Source organism: Camellia sinensis, unplaced genomic scaffold (genome assembly GCF_055761805.1).
Source record: "Camellia sinensis isolate YWXY unplaced genomic scaffold, ASM5576180v1 Unanchor14, whole genome shotgun sequence".
NCBI classification, from domain to species: Eukaryota; Viridiplantae; Streptophyta; class Magnoliopsida; order Ericales; family Theaceae; genus Camellia; species Camellia sinensis.
The window spans coordinates 4,676,537-4,691,556 of NW_028129020.1; the positions used below are offsets into that span (position 1 = coordinate 4,676,537).

At 36.1% G+C, this 15,020-nt stretch overlaps 2 protein-coding genes and 1 long non-coding RNA gene across 5 annotated transcripts in view; 2 read left to right on the top strand and 1 right to left on the bottom strand.

The window, feature by feature from the left end:
- LOC145788582 (helicase-like transcription factor CHR28) overlaps window positions 1-2,319 on the top strand; it is a 57,680-nt gene extending 55,361 nt beyond the window's left edge. For all 3 annotated transcript variants that reach the window (XM_082911899.1, XM_082911901.1, XM_082911900.1), the window contains one exon: window positions 1,916-2,319. In XM_082911899.1, the coding sequence (XP_082768025.1) occupies window positions 1,916-2,020 (105 nt within the window). In that variant the 3' untranslated portion in view covers window positions 2,021-2,319. The remainder of the gene's footprint in view (window positions 1-1,915) is intronic.
- Window positions 2,320-2,394: 75 nt separating this feature from the next.
- Window positions 2,395-13,136, top strand: LOC145814957 (uncharacterized). Its single transcript, XR_014358175.1, has 2 exons — window positions 2,395-2,719; window positions 12,884-13,136. It is a non-coding gene; the product is annotated as an uncharacterized LOC145814957 (long non-coding RNA).
- On the bottom strand, window positions 6,287-8,508 carry LOC145814956 (protein ASPARTIC PROTEASE IN GUARD CELL 2-like). The gene has a single exon (XM_082911902.1). The coding sequence runs from the start codon at window positions 8,073-8,075 to the stop codon at window positions 6,591-6,593; it is 1,485 nt and encodes a 494-aa protein (XP_082768028.1). The 5' UTR covers window positions 8,076-8,508; the 3' UTR covers window positions 6,287-6,590.
- Window positions 13,137-15,020: the final 1,884 nt, after the last annotated feature.

Sequence of the window (15,020 nt, forward strand, 5' to 3'; positions counted from 1 at the left end):
ATTCAAGGGTTTCAGTGTAATTACCCTTTTCTTTTATTTTTTATGTTACCAACAGTCTTTGGTCACCCTTTAGTGACAAATTAATTGGATGCTTGTGATTTTATGTGCCCAAAATGCAGCTCCAGATCAACAGGCAGTTCCTTCATAGAATTGATCAGTACCCTAAATTAATTGATTTCTTCAGCAATGCCCTCCAAAAAGGAAAGGTGGAGGCTTACCTTACCACAATTCCACCATGCCCCTATAAATAGATGTTTTGAGAAATTATGATTGTGAAGAAGGAAACCAAGGAGAAGAAATTATGCCATGTAACTACTGGTGATAAAAAAAATCCAGTTAAATAAAAATGGGTAATATATGGCACCATTGGTTGCAATTTGTGGAAGATCTTTACCCTCCACATCATATGAGATCAATCAGCTTATAGTAGGAGGAAAGAGTCCAATGTTTGTGGAAAGTGACTTCTTTGACATCATTTACTAGGTTAATCATGGGCAGGATGTTTTGCTATTTATTACGTGACTCAAGTTGAATTCTGCCAAGGCATGGGTGGTTATATGGAAATTCAGTGGCATGGTTGAGTGACAATCAGTGAATTCTGAATTTAAAAGGACAGTTAAATAGAAGGTAAAGAAGAAATCATGAAAGAATGTGAGTTGTGTTGGTTAGAAAATACATGATGGCTGAGTCTAACAGAGGATATGGCCTTAACTAGTGTAGGCAAAACCAAGCAGTTACAATTTAGGCTTTGTTAGAGTTGAGTTGAATGTGATCTACGTTTAATCATGATATAATAAGAAGTATAATAATTCTACGATGTTTTTGCCTTTGTTCTGATTAACTATGTATGTCAAGACAGAGTCTATTGAACTTACTTTGTATGTGAAGGTAACACGTATGGACATTTCTTACTTTCGTTCACCATCTTTATATTTTGTTTGTGTAAAGAAGTCTTGATTGATATTTTCACGAATAATAATGCTCAGAGCCACCTTTTCTTGGATTTGTCATTGTTGCCTTGCCCTGCATTAGTGTGTGTTGGCATCCAATCTAATCAATCCAGAGCAGTTTAACCTTATATTTTTGCATCCGAATGTTGCTTTCTTTGTTTCCTTTATTTTTTAGCCTTAGATCAGGTTCTTTCTTATTTGTGTATGTTTGGCTTCCCTAAACATTTCTTTTTTGTGAGCAACCTAAGTGGAACATAGACACCCAAGTGTCCCTTACCATTGTGGTCACATGTATTGCTCCGTGATAACCTTTTGGGCATACATATGCTTCTGAATCTGAATGAGTTTTGTTTCTTATTCTTAATTTATTTTCAACAGTCTACAATTGTTTTTTTTTTGGTTTGAAATTTTAGGTAATTTTAGGTTTTTTTGTCCACTTCCAGATTTTTTTGTTTTTGTTTTTGTGTGGCCCTCCATTGAAGATAATCACTAACAGTCACTGCTGAACACACCTCCCTTAAATGTTTACTACATGGAACCTTTACAGTAGTGATGAATAAGAATGAATTAGATGTATTCATGTGAAGCCTTAGAAACTTCAAGAAACAAACTGAATTTTCCCATAATTGGGGCATGTGACTGTGTTTGATTGCCTTACATTTCTATCCTCAATATTACAAGAACTACTCTAAAAACTCAAGAAAACCAATTTGTTTGTATGCTTGCAGAATTTATAATTTTGTAAGGGCCCTTCTGTGAAGTGCTTTTTAATGTGTAAATGACATTTGTCAATTTTTTGGTTGAATCTATGAATATAACCGAGTGCCAATGCTTTGTAAATGCAAGGGTTGATAGGTTTTAGAAGAGTGCATATGCACACAGGCCTTCGTGCAGATACAGAGAGCAAAGATGAGATATTTATTGTATGATGCCTTATTCTTTTATGTTTTCCAACATGGTTGCAGGAAGAAAAGAGGAAAATGGTGGCGTCTGCTTTTGGTGAAGATCAAAGTGGGGGCTCGGGAACTCGCTTAACTGTGGAAGATCTCAAATACCTTTTTATGGTGTAAAATGCAGTCCTCCAATCATTGGCATTCGGGCTTAAACCTAGGGCTTAACTCAGCTCGTTTTGTCTGGAGAAGAATGGCCAAACAGGAGTTGGAAGCAAATCGTCAAAGGTTGGTTTGAATGCGATAGTTCTACCTTAGAATGTACCCATGGGTGTAGGTGTATTTCCTCTGGTAATGAGTTTTGTGGGCCATGATAGGGCATTTTTGTTCCCATGAGGTGCGGAGATTGTAAGCCATGATTGACTGTAAATAATCTGTTTTAAGTATTTTTATTGTATACCATCTGCGAATTTGAAACACCTTCTCCTTTATCTACTTTTTATCTCTCCCCCTCGATATACCACAGTTGTCATTGATTGTTGAGATCAAAGCAGGTGGCCAGACAAATTTGAAACTGAAATGGGGATTCGTAGCGATTCTGTTTGCATGCATGCAAGCAATGTGGTAAATCTGGAAGGTCTCAGAGTTTCCAGTGACTTGTTCCTAACCACGTTTTGCCTGAGAAAGGGATCACATATTTTGATTAAAGCTGGATGCCTGAATGTACTCTTCAACAGTTGAGGGTGAGGAAGAAGACGACTTCGTAGATAGTCTTAGTAACAGAGGAAGACAGTTTGGTAAAGGCTTTATCAAGTATTTAGGAAGGGAATATTTGTAACGGGAACTTTGCGAGGATGCCGCCCTTCTTGCTCAACCAAGGTATGTTTTCCTTTCCGAAATTTTTATAGCCTAAGGAAACTTAGGAGATGCTCACCATTTATTTAGGAGGATAGAGGTGAGAGGTGTTGCATTGATAAACTTTCAACTGTGGTTGGCCTCGTTATTTGGAAAGTAAGGGGATTGTCACGGACTGAGTGTTTGTCATCTTCTCGAGAAGTCAGCTCCACGAGTGGTATTGCATACCTCGTCTATTATGCCCAAGGACCAACCTAGGAGATGAGGTAGGGATCTATCTTGCCTGCCTTGTCGCTCACAAATTAATGTGCTTGCAAGGTGCTTGGTGTAGAACTCGCACTCCCAATGAGTCGGTATGTGACATACTACCACCACCAATCCCTGACGCTCTCGTCAGGAGGACATTACCCTGCCTGCCTCCATACTTGTCCGTTCCCTTACTCATGGGAAACATGCCCCGCGCAGACACCACCCTTGGTGCGGACCCCACAATGGAGGTGCTTGGTGTAAGTCTCACGTATCGTCCCCACCATAGTGCCCTTAGGTTGGCTCTGATATCACTTGTCGCGGACTGGGCGCTTGTCATCCTCCCGAGAAGTTGGCTCCACGAGTAGTACTGCATATTCCGTATATTATGCCCAAGGACCAACCCAAGAGATGCGATAGGGATTTACACTGCTTGCCTTGCTGTTCACAAACTAATGCGGTTGCAAGGTGCTTGTTGTCAAATTTGCACCCCCAATGAATTGGTATATGACAGGATGCTCCCCCACGTTCAATTGTTATGATGGCTGGAATGGTTTTCACAATGAAAATTTGATGTCAACGATATTTATAAAAAAAAAAGAAAAGCAGAAGAAGAATAATTTCCTTGTCCTGTTTTCGGATAAAGGTGGGATCAGTAGACTAGGTAGGCCATGGGGAAATGATGGACCAGTCTTCTTAACAGGGTCCCATTGTGGATGAAACCCAACCCCTCGGACATATCTATTTGCTAATCAATCAAACCTACTTTCGAATGATCCTTCTCATGGATTTTCCTTTGATAAATATAAACGCCAAGGGTGGACTTGTTAGCCCAAAAACAAAAGAGTTCACAGATAATTACATGGGTGCAGTATGTTCAACACCCAATGTTCAAATAAGCGCATATGAAAAAAAAATAAATAAATAAAAAAATTTAAAAAATGAGAAGGATGAAAAAAATGAAAAAATTGTTGAAATAATTATCTTTTGGGTACACAGAAGTCATTTAAGATAATTGAGATTGATTTAAAACTTGTTGGGACAGGGTTAGCATCATATATAGCCGTTGAGAGACATTTTGAAAAGGACTTGCAACATGCAATAATGACTTTTTTTTATCTCGAGTGTTTTTTAATAGAGGCCATGTTGGTTTGGGGTAAATGGATGAATAAGTCTTTGCCTAGACCCCAAAAGTAAGTATTAGCATATCCCAAATGATCCTAGTTTTTGTTCAAAGCCTGCATTTTGCTTTTATTGATTCCCTTCCTTTCACTATTTTTCATGGACAATTAGCTTGACTTTTGTGGGCCTCTCAAAAGTTGTTTTAAAGTCCTAGAAATTAGAAATTATGGAGGTGGTTAATCAATTGGATGGAGATGGAATGGTATTTATTTACCACTAATAAAATTGTCTCCTCCATTTATTCCACATTAGTTGAATAGGAAAAGGGAATAGTATTAGTACCTCCCTTAACATTTCTTTCCCTAATTTGAGAGAATATTGCAAAAGTAATCCTACGCTAAATTCATTCAAAAGAGGCAAAAAGTAAATAGTGCCTTTGCAAAAGTCATTGCTTGAATGAATTTCCAACTTAGGCTGCAGCAAAAGGTACACCATAACCTCTAGTGATGGCTTCACATGTCCACCAATGTGGTGGCTCCCCTCCATCATCATGTGAGAGAGAGAGAGAGAGAGAGAGAGAGAGAGAGAGAGGAATCTCTCAATATGGAAATGGAATTGGAAGAAAGAAAGGTCTTTTGTGGGCAATGAGCAAAAATATGTTGCATTGTTGTGCCATTGATATCGCCATTCATGGTTAAAGACTTGAATTATTTGTACTTAGAAATGCTATGTATTTAGAAGAGAGAAAAAAAAACACAAAAACAAAATTTGAATGTATAGTAAAATTTAAACTTACTATAGTGTTGTTAGGTTTTATTTTTGGCAATCCCGTTTGACAAAAATTCTTTCAGTTGTATTTGTTTTCGCACCTTTTATTTCAGTGAGGGTATAAGTTTATTAGATGCGAATCCAACCCGAATCGTGCCTTTATCAATTTCCATGAATCAAAACCGAGGTTGTAAGAGGATCTAGTTTTCCAGATTTTTCAATTTTGGTCATCCCGCTCGAGCGGGGAAAGTTACGCTCGAGCGGTGATTGCAAGCTCACAGCATCTCTGCTTTGCCTGAAAAAGTACTGGATGGTGTGATTCGATGCTCGAGCGTGGAAACTTCCGCTCGAGCGTGAAGTCTGTATGAATCACACAATTTTGAAGCCTCCGCTCGAGTGGGAAGTCCCATGCTCGAGCGGACCGCGCGAACACAGATTTTATAAATTCGCGTGTTGGATCAAATCTAGGATTACTTTGGATTTCTATAAGGAATTGGTTTTCTTCCAAAACTAGGATTACTTTGAATTTCTATAAGAAATTGGTTTTCTTCCAAAACTAGGATTACTTTTGAATTTCTATAAGTAGTTGGGTTTCTCCCAAAACTTGGATAATTTCTCCGGATCTTTTTTTTGGGTTCTAAGGTTTATATCTGTGGATATTTTGCTAGTTTTCTTTGATGTTTTAATTGAGTATTCAACTCATGGTTTAAAGAGTATACATCAAAGGATTATTTGTTTGTTCTACACAAAAGAGAGAGTTGTTCTTCGGTAGATTCTGAAGAATTCGAGTCTGAAGCTTTGGTGGATTCCGGAGTGGCTTATCGTCAATTCGGGCGTGAATTCGTTAGGTAATTGAGAGTATACCTGTGTAATTCCTTTATATCTTCTTAGTGAATTATTTTGTGGCTGTTGCCCGTGATTTTTTTATCACAATTGGAGGTGTCCAATTGTGTTTTTTTCACGTAAAATCATTGTGTCGATTTGTCTTGATTGTTTGATTGGGATTGTTGTTTACTGCTTAAAATTGATACATAATCACAAATCAATATTTAAGAGATTTCTAAAATTTTCAAGTGTGAATTATAATAAAAATAAATCTGATTTACACATTTTAAGTATGTACACTTGTTTAGATATTTTATGAATATGGGGGCGTTGTTGATTTTTACAGTCCTGGGGGTAGAAAGGTTGTCTTGGATGCTCTCTCATGTTAAGAATACAGAGAGGATGCTGCTCTCTAACAACCCCTCCCAAGTAAATCACTTTTTTTTTGCTGGATTCTTTTGACTATATTCTGCTTTGCTTTCCCTTTGTGAATGTTTATTATTTGTTATTATTATACTTGCCTGCTTTGTTATATTAAAACCTAGACAGACTCCAATTAATTATAATGCTCTGTCTGTCTGTGTCTGTGTCTCTCTCTCTCTCTCTCTTTCTCTGTAACACCAAAACTCATCATAGGAAGTTCGTTTAATATAATATATTGTTATTACATACCCTTCCTCTTTCAAAGGAGGACACAAAATACAACTTTGACCTAATCATCAACTGGGACAGGACAGTACCTGGATGACCTTTTCTTAAACACAATCAATAGTAAAACTCAATACAATACAATAGACTACTACTATATTAATACAAAACAGATATAATATATATAGATATAGATATAAATAGTGAGAGAGAGAGAGAGAGAGAAATGAGAGAGTATTATTAACTGTGAAGTGATGGGTAGCAAAATTAAGTAGAAAAAATGTAGCTAGCAGACGTTGGGTCCAAATCCCACAAAACCATTTGCCCCATCAAATGAAATCTGGATTCCCTCTTGCTGTATATTCCCTATTATGGATAGTCCTGATGCTGATGCTGCAAATGCAAAACAGAATGTTCCCATTTCATTCACTGGTATCAAGAAGTTCCGTGCTGGCAGCGTCAAGATGGGTCCTCCTGAGAAGTAAAACGATACGGTTGGTACCCGAACCGACACAAACCCATTCAGATCATAACATGTGTCGAATATCGATACTCCTGACGACCGAGGTAGGCTGGCAGTTTGAGTGATGAACGCATCACGAAATGCCACGTATGCCGCCGTCGGAAGCCTGGTCACGGCTGTCCCACTGTCCATAACAACCCCCCCATCCCCCAATTCCGTTAACCGGAAAACATCTTCCGGTATGGGGACCCGCATGCCTCCAACCCCAAGCCCCGCAAGCCCGATATAGTAGAAGCTTTGGGCCCGTGGGTTGCGAAGCAACGGTACCCATGCAGCACCCACGGGCAATGCTACCCGCCCAAACTCAAGTGACCCGGTTGATCCTGTGCCTCGACTTACTAGACAGTAAGTGAATGCATCACCCGTCTGCCCACCAAGCTGACCCACAAATGACATGGATCCACCTCCAAGCCCCAGCAACCCGGCAGCCCCGACAAACATGCCCTGGTTCCTGTGCCCACACCCGATTGCCACGTTGCGCACTGTGGTGGGCCCGAATGTCAGAGTTTCGAGGGCTAGAGTCCCCTTTGTATACGACCCGTCCCCGTATAAGACCTCATACCTGCACCGACCCGCATGACAACCCGCATTCTCCAGGCGGTCACAGACGGCAGAGCTGCAGGACACCCCAGTAAACGAAGCGGAGTTTGACGGGTCAAAAACCGGGTCGGACTGTCGGTAACACTGGTTACAGGGTTGGCACTGAACCCAAACGATGTCGCTTCCGGAGTCAATAACCATGTATTGGTTCCTTGGAGGACTCCCAACACCAATCCTAACAAAGTATTCTCCACTCCCTTGCTCCATACCCGAAACCACGTCCGACCCGAAATCTGCCACCTCATATCTAGCTTTGCCGCCGCCGCCACTAGTGAGGCGGCGAATCAGGCCAGCAACCCTTTTAACATCTCTTTGGATGCGCTGGTAGAAACGGTGATGATAATTGGTGGATGATGAACTAACTCCAACTGATAGTTTATCTCTGTGAAGTAGCTTCAGCTTCCACTTCTTCTCTCCACCACCATCACTGTTTTCAGAGACTACATCTTCGTGATATTCATTTGGGATTTTGACACTCTCAATAACTTCTCCGACTTTCAGTTGTTGGAAGTCGGGGTATGGCATCGGATGGCCTTCCGAGGCAGTGGTGTTTGTGGCTGTGGCTGTGGCTGTGGCTGTGAAAAGGTGTAGTAGCACCGCCGCTACCACAGTCACCACTACTAGAGGTTGTAAGGAGGCCATTAGCATTTGTTTCCCTCTGTTTTGGGTATTATATGGTTTTGGTGGGTATTTTAATGGGGTGATGTTGTTTGGATGTTGGATGTGGGAAGGGGGGGTGGAGGGGGATTTATTTGCTTTGGGTTGTGTGTAATGAGGAGGAGGAGGAGGAGGAGGAGGAGGAGTGGGGAAAGGTGGGGAGAGAGAGAGAGAGAGAGGTGGGGAATGATTGAGTAGATGGGGTTTGCTGTTTCCTTTGTTTTGTTTTTATGTTTTTTGTTTTTTTTGAGTTGATTGAGGATGTGAGAGGGAAGTGTCTTTTTCCTGTCCTGTTCTTGTAACTTCCTGCATTTCTCTCTTTCTTTTTAATGTCTTTCTGTACTGTGGGCACAGATAAGTTATGGAATTTGGGTGGGAGATGAGCACATTATAAAACAAAAAAATAAAAAGTTATGAAAGAAAAAAAAAATGGTCATGAAATCATTAGGACAAACGAATCGAAGCAATAGCAAGTTATTTAACTCTAATTTAAAATTTAACAAGCTTCAAAATGTGTATTCAAGATTGATTTGTTTAATTTTCAAGTCAATTTCAAATGAACTTTAATTGAACTGATCATGAGTTAAGCTCGATTAATTTTATTTTTTATAATTCATTTATATAATCGAGTTAAGATCAATTAAGTTTGACCTAAAAATTTTAAAATTTTAGAATGTGTTCATATAGAAAGTCGCTCTTAAACAAACTTTCATCGAATCGAATACAAATGGAGCTTGAGTGGTTGTTTTACAATTATATAAACCATAGAGAACGAAAGATAGTTGGAATGGTGCACGCGTTACATGTTGGACTGGACCGCATTCATCGAGGATGATATATTAAAAATTTAAGCCGTACTCTTGTTCTTCACCACCATCACCAGCTATTCTTACCCTCCTATCAATTTGTTATTTTGCTGAAACAAGTTATTATTTTTTTTGTATGGTATTATACTTCCCTACATAGGTTGATATTTATATTGTACATTTAACCTCTCGGTTAGTAAAAGTTATGCTAGGGTTGGATAATAATTTTAAATGAATAATTAAACAGAAAATCAGATAATTGTATAAAAGTTTTAAATGCCTTAAAAGTATAAGGATTTCTTTGGAATAATTACTAATCAAAAGAAAAAGTATTCAAATAAACAAAGATAACTCCAAATGAAATTATTCAAGTTTACAAGAACTACAAGTCACAAATTATGAAGAACAAAACTACTCTTAACTTGATAATCTACATTTAAAATAAAGATTGAGTTATTGTTGGATTGTTGATCTTCCTTCTCTCTACTAACTTTTGGCCTTTATAGTTCTTGTTTCTCCTCTTTCCTTGATCCATGATCCCATTTCCCTTGGAAATTGCAGGCCACTAACCTCCAATTGTTGCTGCAACTGTCTCATTTCCCTTAGAAATTGCAGACCGCTAACCTCCAATTGCTGCTGCAACTGCTCCACACTTCCAAACTTTCAAACTTTAACAATTCTTCATATTTCCTATCAAACTAACTTTGCTCCATACTGTCCCATGCTCCTCATCATTTTGAACACTAAATCGACAAAGAAAACCTTTCATTCATAAACCAATTTTCACACAAATCAATCCACTAAACCAACAATTATTTAATAATTGCTCCATGACTACTTTTAACAATTTATGCACTTAAACAATTCTTTTTTGCCTTGTGTCTCTTTGATCAAATGAAAGACTTTTACTCTTGACTTTATTGCCATGTGTCATCATTCAATTGATCTACCTGTCAATAGGAAATTTACAAAAATTGGTGCAAACACTCTCACATTTCTCTTAATAATAATAATAATAATAAATTGGAAGTTTACAGTGAAATATGAATACTATAACTATTTTACTGTAAGATTTAGGATTTTTTTGATTAAAATTCTTTGTACCTATCAATTGTATGATATTGTTACGCATTGAATAGCTTGATATATTTATTTGTACTTATTCAATTTGTTCACTTCTTCACTTGCAAAACAAAGTCGCACTTCGATCGAAAGTGTTAAATTGCTTGATAAATACTTTTGAGCCTATTTGTTAAGGGAAATGATCCAGAGCTCTAAATCTAGAGCTCTAATTTGAGCTCTAGTGATGTGTCGAAGCAAAAAAAAAACAAAACAAAACAAAACAAAACAAAACAAAACCAAGGCACAAACATCACATCATGAGTGGATGCCAACTCATTAGAGCCCTTCTAGAGTCCTATATTTAGAGCTCTCAATCTTTTTCCATTTGTTAATGACTTAAACTTTGGAGAAAACACATGATCAAACACAATATCAGGACAAATATAAGATCTTATGTTCAAATCTCACCGTCTACTTAGACCAATTAATCCCCAAGGATTTGGCCTGGTGATCAAGGCTTGGGTTTGGAGTGTGTTCATTTCAAGGTGTCATATTCAAAACTTTCTATGTACAAATAATTTATTGGGACCAATTCATACAAGGTTTTGCTCAGACTTTAATTAGGCCTCCGTTAATGAATGGTGAGATTAATCCTCTAATTAATCGGTCTAGTGGAACGGATACTTTAAAAAAAAAAAAAAAACTCACTTGTTTGGTGGAGAGTAGCCACATGTGAAGCAACATCTTTTAAGTTACATCCCTCTTGACAAGACTTTCAAATGAATTGGAAGTGAAAAATGTTACACGATAGCCTACTCTCGAATAACTTCCACAAAATTCATATTTCATACAATTTATTGTTCTTCATCAATTTTTATATGTTGTCATTTTTTTGTTTTAATGACAGATCTATTCTAAGTGTGTAAATTTGGAGTTTAGAAATCACTCTTTCAAAAGGGAGTCATATCTCAAATGACTTGAATAACAACTTGAGCGACTAACGATCCAAACTACCTCAGGAGTAATATGTTGTTCTTTTGATTACGTCATTGAGTATTTCTGTGTCCTATATATAGTGTAAAGCACATTTATCTTTTTCTTTTTTATTCTTTTTTTTTTTTTTTTTAAACTTTTTTTTTATGCCATTATTGTTGTGACCACTAACTATATTTGATCATTCATAGTTTTTCAACTCTCTCCTACGTCTCTCTATTATTGCATGCCTAAGAGACCCGTGCACTCGGCAAATTCTCTCCTCTCCTCTCCTTATTGCTTTGGCTTCAAAATTATATTTAAAGAATTGGTTGGTGCTTTGCATTTTCATTTGTCAATTTAGTGCTCCTTCCTTGTTCATTCTATATATATATATAATATAAAAAAAATTAATAAAGAATGAGACTAGAGAGAAAAATAGAGGATGTTAAAAGCCTATTGGATAATACTCTTAAAAGATGCTTAAGAGACATGTTCGTATGGAAAATTTCATTATTTACTAATGCTATGTTTGGTTGAGGGATTTGGGGAGGGATTTGGAAAGGGAAAGGGAAAAGGTGTATGAAACTAGGTGAAATATAGGTATATTTTATTCACATTTCACCTAACTTTTCCCTTTTCCTTTCCAAATCCCTCCTCAAATCCTTCAACCAAACACAGCGTAACTAAACCAAATGATGCATACTCCTTAGGTAGAACTTATTCTTAAAATTGATTTGTAGTCCCAGTAGGCTTATATTCAGATAGATAAACTCATTGTTAACTGACGTGAGATCGTATCAACGAAAAAATTTAATCCCCCCTCCAAACAAAAAAAAAAATACTAATACTAATACTAATAAAAACTAAAATGAGCATTTCTTTTATAACCCGTATGCTCGTCTTGAAAGGAAGGTTAGAGATAAGATTCAAAATGTTAATCTTAGATTACTATAAGCTTAATATATAAAATAAGTCCGATATCTATATCAGTAGGTCTATAGATATGATTGTATCTATTCATTTAGAATTGAGTAAAATAGTTCAATTAATGTTCTTTGGTATTATTTTTGGAAAATGAGTGAGAGCTCTAATTAGAGCTACCACTAATAATGTTTTTTTTTTTTTTTTTTTTAACTTTTTCACCTCATTAGTAGTGAGTTTAGAGCCACCAAATTAGTAGTCTCTAGCATGATTGATTATTTTTATAATTTTACATATAAATTGTGTATCTTATATATTACAGGTAGACCACCATAATATACCCTTCCCTCTCACATACATGTACACAAGAATGTTTACTTCGAAGGCATAAATCAAATTGAAATATATATATTTTAGAGTAAAAATAGACTATATCAAAGCACAAGACTTGGAATGGTAAATACCAACTGTCATTTATACTATTCACCCACAAACTTACATGAAAAAAAGATTAGGAGTTTTAAATTAGGAGTTCTAATAGTTTTAATGGGTTTTAATGGGTGTGTGGGTCGTATGTGATGTGATATTTGGACCTTAATTTTTTTTTATTTTTTATTTTTCACATCATTAATACTTTTTTAAAGCTTTTAAATTAAAAAAATATATCATTTCTGAACTCTCATTTATACCTTTTCATAACGTGTATCCACTAACATGATCAATTATTGAAGGGCCAATGATATAAAACTTTAAATGGTTGATGTGGATTTGTGTGCCTTGAATTATTAAGCATTAAAATAGGACTAGATTTTTCAGGAATTTTTTTATTTACTTTCAAATTTATTTCACCTCCGACGTGTATTAATTTAATAAATCTCACGTATGTGTAAAATCTATTACATGTAAAAAGTAGTGAAATTTTTTTGCCACATACAAAACCATGTTGAAGATGCAGTAATTCAATGAATTATTTTGATGATGTTAGCATCATAAATCTATAATTTTTATTATTATTTATTATTTATATAATTGTAGGACACGTGGCATCCTCTTATTCATTTGGAAGTTAAAAGAAGTTATAGAGATAATGGAGAATATGAAGGACAAAGTGGATGGGTGGGAGGACAAAGTGCATGAGTGGAATGACACATGGCAAGACAAGAATGAAGATGGAAGAAATGGGTAATTACTAAGTAGTTATTGTTGTATTTTTTCTTCTATAAATAGCCATTAATGGCTACATTGTAAAGGATTCAGAATTCATAATCAAAGACACTTGATTTCAATATTTCTTGTCATTTTCCTTATCTTAGAAGTAGTTTAACATAGATTTATATTTCGAAGCATTTATTTTCAGCATTTTCATTTCGATGCATTTTATGCACTTCCTTTTCGAAGCATAGGAGTAGAGGTGAGTAATTATTACTTTGATTGTTCACTCAATCGTCCTTCTCCGTCCCTCATTCTTCTTTTAATTTTTCTTTTCTCTACACTTTGGCAATTTTGAAGTCCTCTTTGTTGAGGCAAAAGAACCGTCAACGCAATCGCTTGATAATTGGCTTGAATTTAATCTGTAAGGATTTTTCAATCCTTACTGGCACGCTCGCATTTATGATATTTTTTTTCATAGGAAAAATAAGCCAACAATTTTTGGCACGCCCAGTGGGACAGCCAAGTGTAAGAAATGACAAACTATTTGGATTTCGCCATTCGAATTTGTTAATATGAAATATATTGGCGTGAAAGAGAAATTTTGGATCTTCAAGAAGAGATCTATTTTCTTGATGAAATAAACTTTCATCCTTTACAATATTATTTGGTGGAAGAAAAAAGACACCATTTAATTGGAGAAATTCATCAACTTGATATGAAAATTCGGCAATGGAATGATGAGTTATCAACTCTCACTACCAAGTCTTTAATTGAAGCTTTAATGGCCGGAATTGGTGAATTTTTTCAGAATTTTTTCATGGTTAAAAATAGCAAAAGTAAAGAGTTAATTTCATCAATGGCTCGAGGGGTTCAAGAGTCCGTTTAAAAAGAGCCAAATTATGAAATTAACACAATGAAAGAGCATGTTCTTGAGCCAAATTTGGCTAAGAATAATGTTCCATGTATGACTCGGGGGGTCCAAAAATCAAATTTTAGAGAGTCAAGTCATGAAAATAACATATCTATGGGTGATTTTCATAAGTCATTAATGGCTAATATGGAAAAACAACCCACTTTGAAAAATAATTATGAAAACCTATTCAGCAAAAGTCATGTTTTTAAAACAAACATGGTCAAGAATAATGAACAAGCCACTGTTCATGAATTCAAAATTTTTGCATTTTTCAAAATGTCAAAAAGTATGAATTTTTATGGTCACACTATACCATGACTTTTGGTGTTCAAAATCCTTTTTGGATTTGTGGTTCACATCAAAATATAATTTTGATGACGTGGTTAATAAAATTAACAAATTGTTCTTATGAGTTCGAAGCACTAAGAACAAGGGATGACAATTTAAAATGCATGAATTTGGCTAGAAAAAGCCTGTGCATTTAAATAAATGGTTGAGAATGGCTTATCTTTTCAAATTGATGGCCAATTGTTTGTATGTACACAATCAAAGCATCGAAGATACATTCGAAACATCAAGAGTTGTTTCGAAGGTTGATTACTTCACCTTCGAAGCTGTATAAAGCTTTGAAGATACATTCGAAACATCAAGAGTTGTTTCGAAGGTTGATTACTTCACCTTCGAAGCTGTATAAAGCTTTGAAGATACATTCGAAACATCAAGAGTTGTTTCGAAGGTTGATTATTTCACCTTCGAAACTGTATAAAGCTTTGAAAACTTTCGAAATGTGTACATCTCTTCAAATATATGTAAAATGACAATTAATTAGTTGTCGAATAATGCCTGTTTTTGGCATGATAAGTTGGTTCGAAGAACAACGGTTATGGTGTCTTCGAAGAATTAATAACTGGTTCGAAACACAAAATTAATATTTTCATTAATTATGTATGAACCAGAACATACAAAATGTGAATAACTACAATGTTGGCCAAAAGCTGCTTCGAAGGCTCTTTTGCCATAATTTTGTAAGCTCCGAAGCACTCCATCTTGCATTAACAGCTTCGAAGAAACAATAATAGTGGTTGTGAACCTTCGAAACTTTGCCGA

Excerpts from the sequence above, each read along its gene's own strand:
- LOC145814956 (XM_082911902.1), bottom strand. The coding sequence starts at position 8,075 with ATGCTAATGGCCTCCTTACAACCTCTAGTAGTGGTGACTGTGGTAGCG.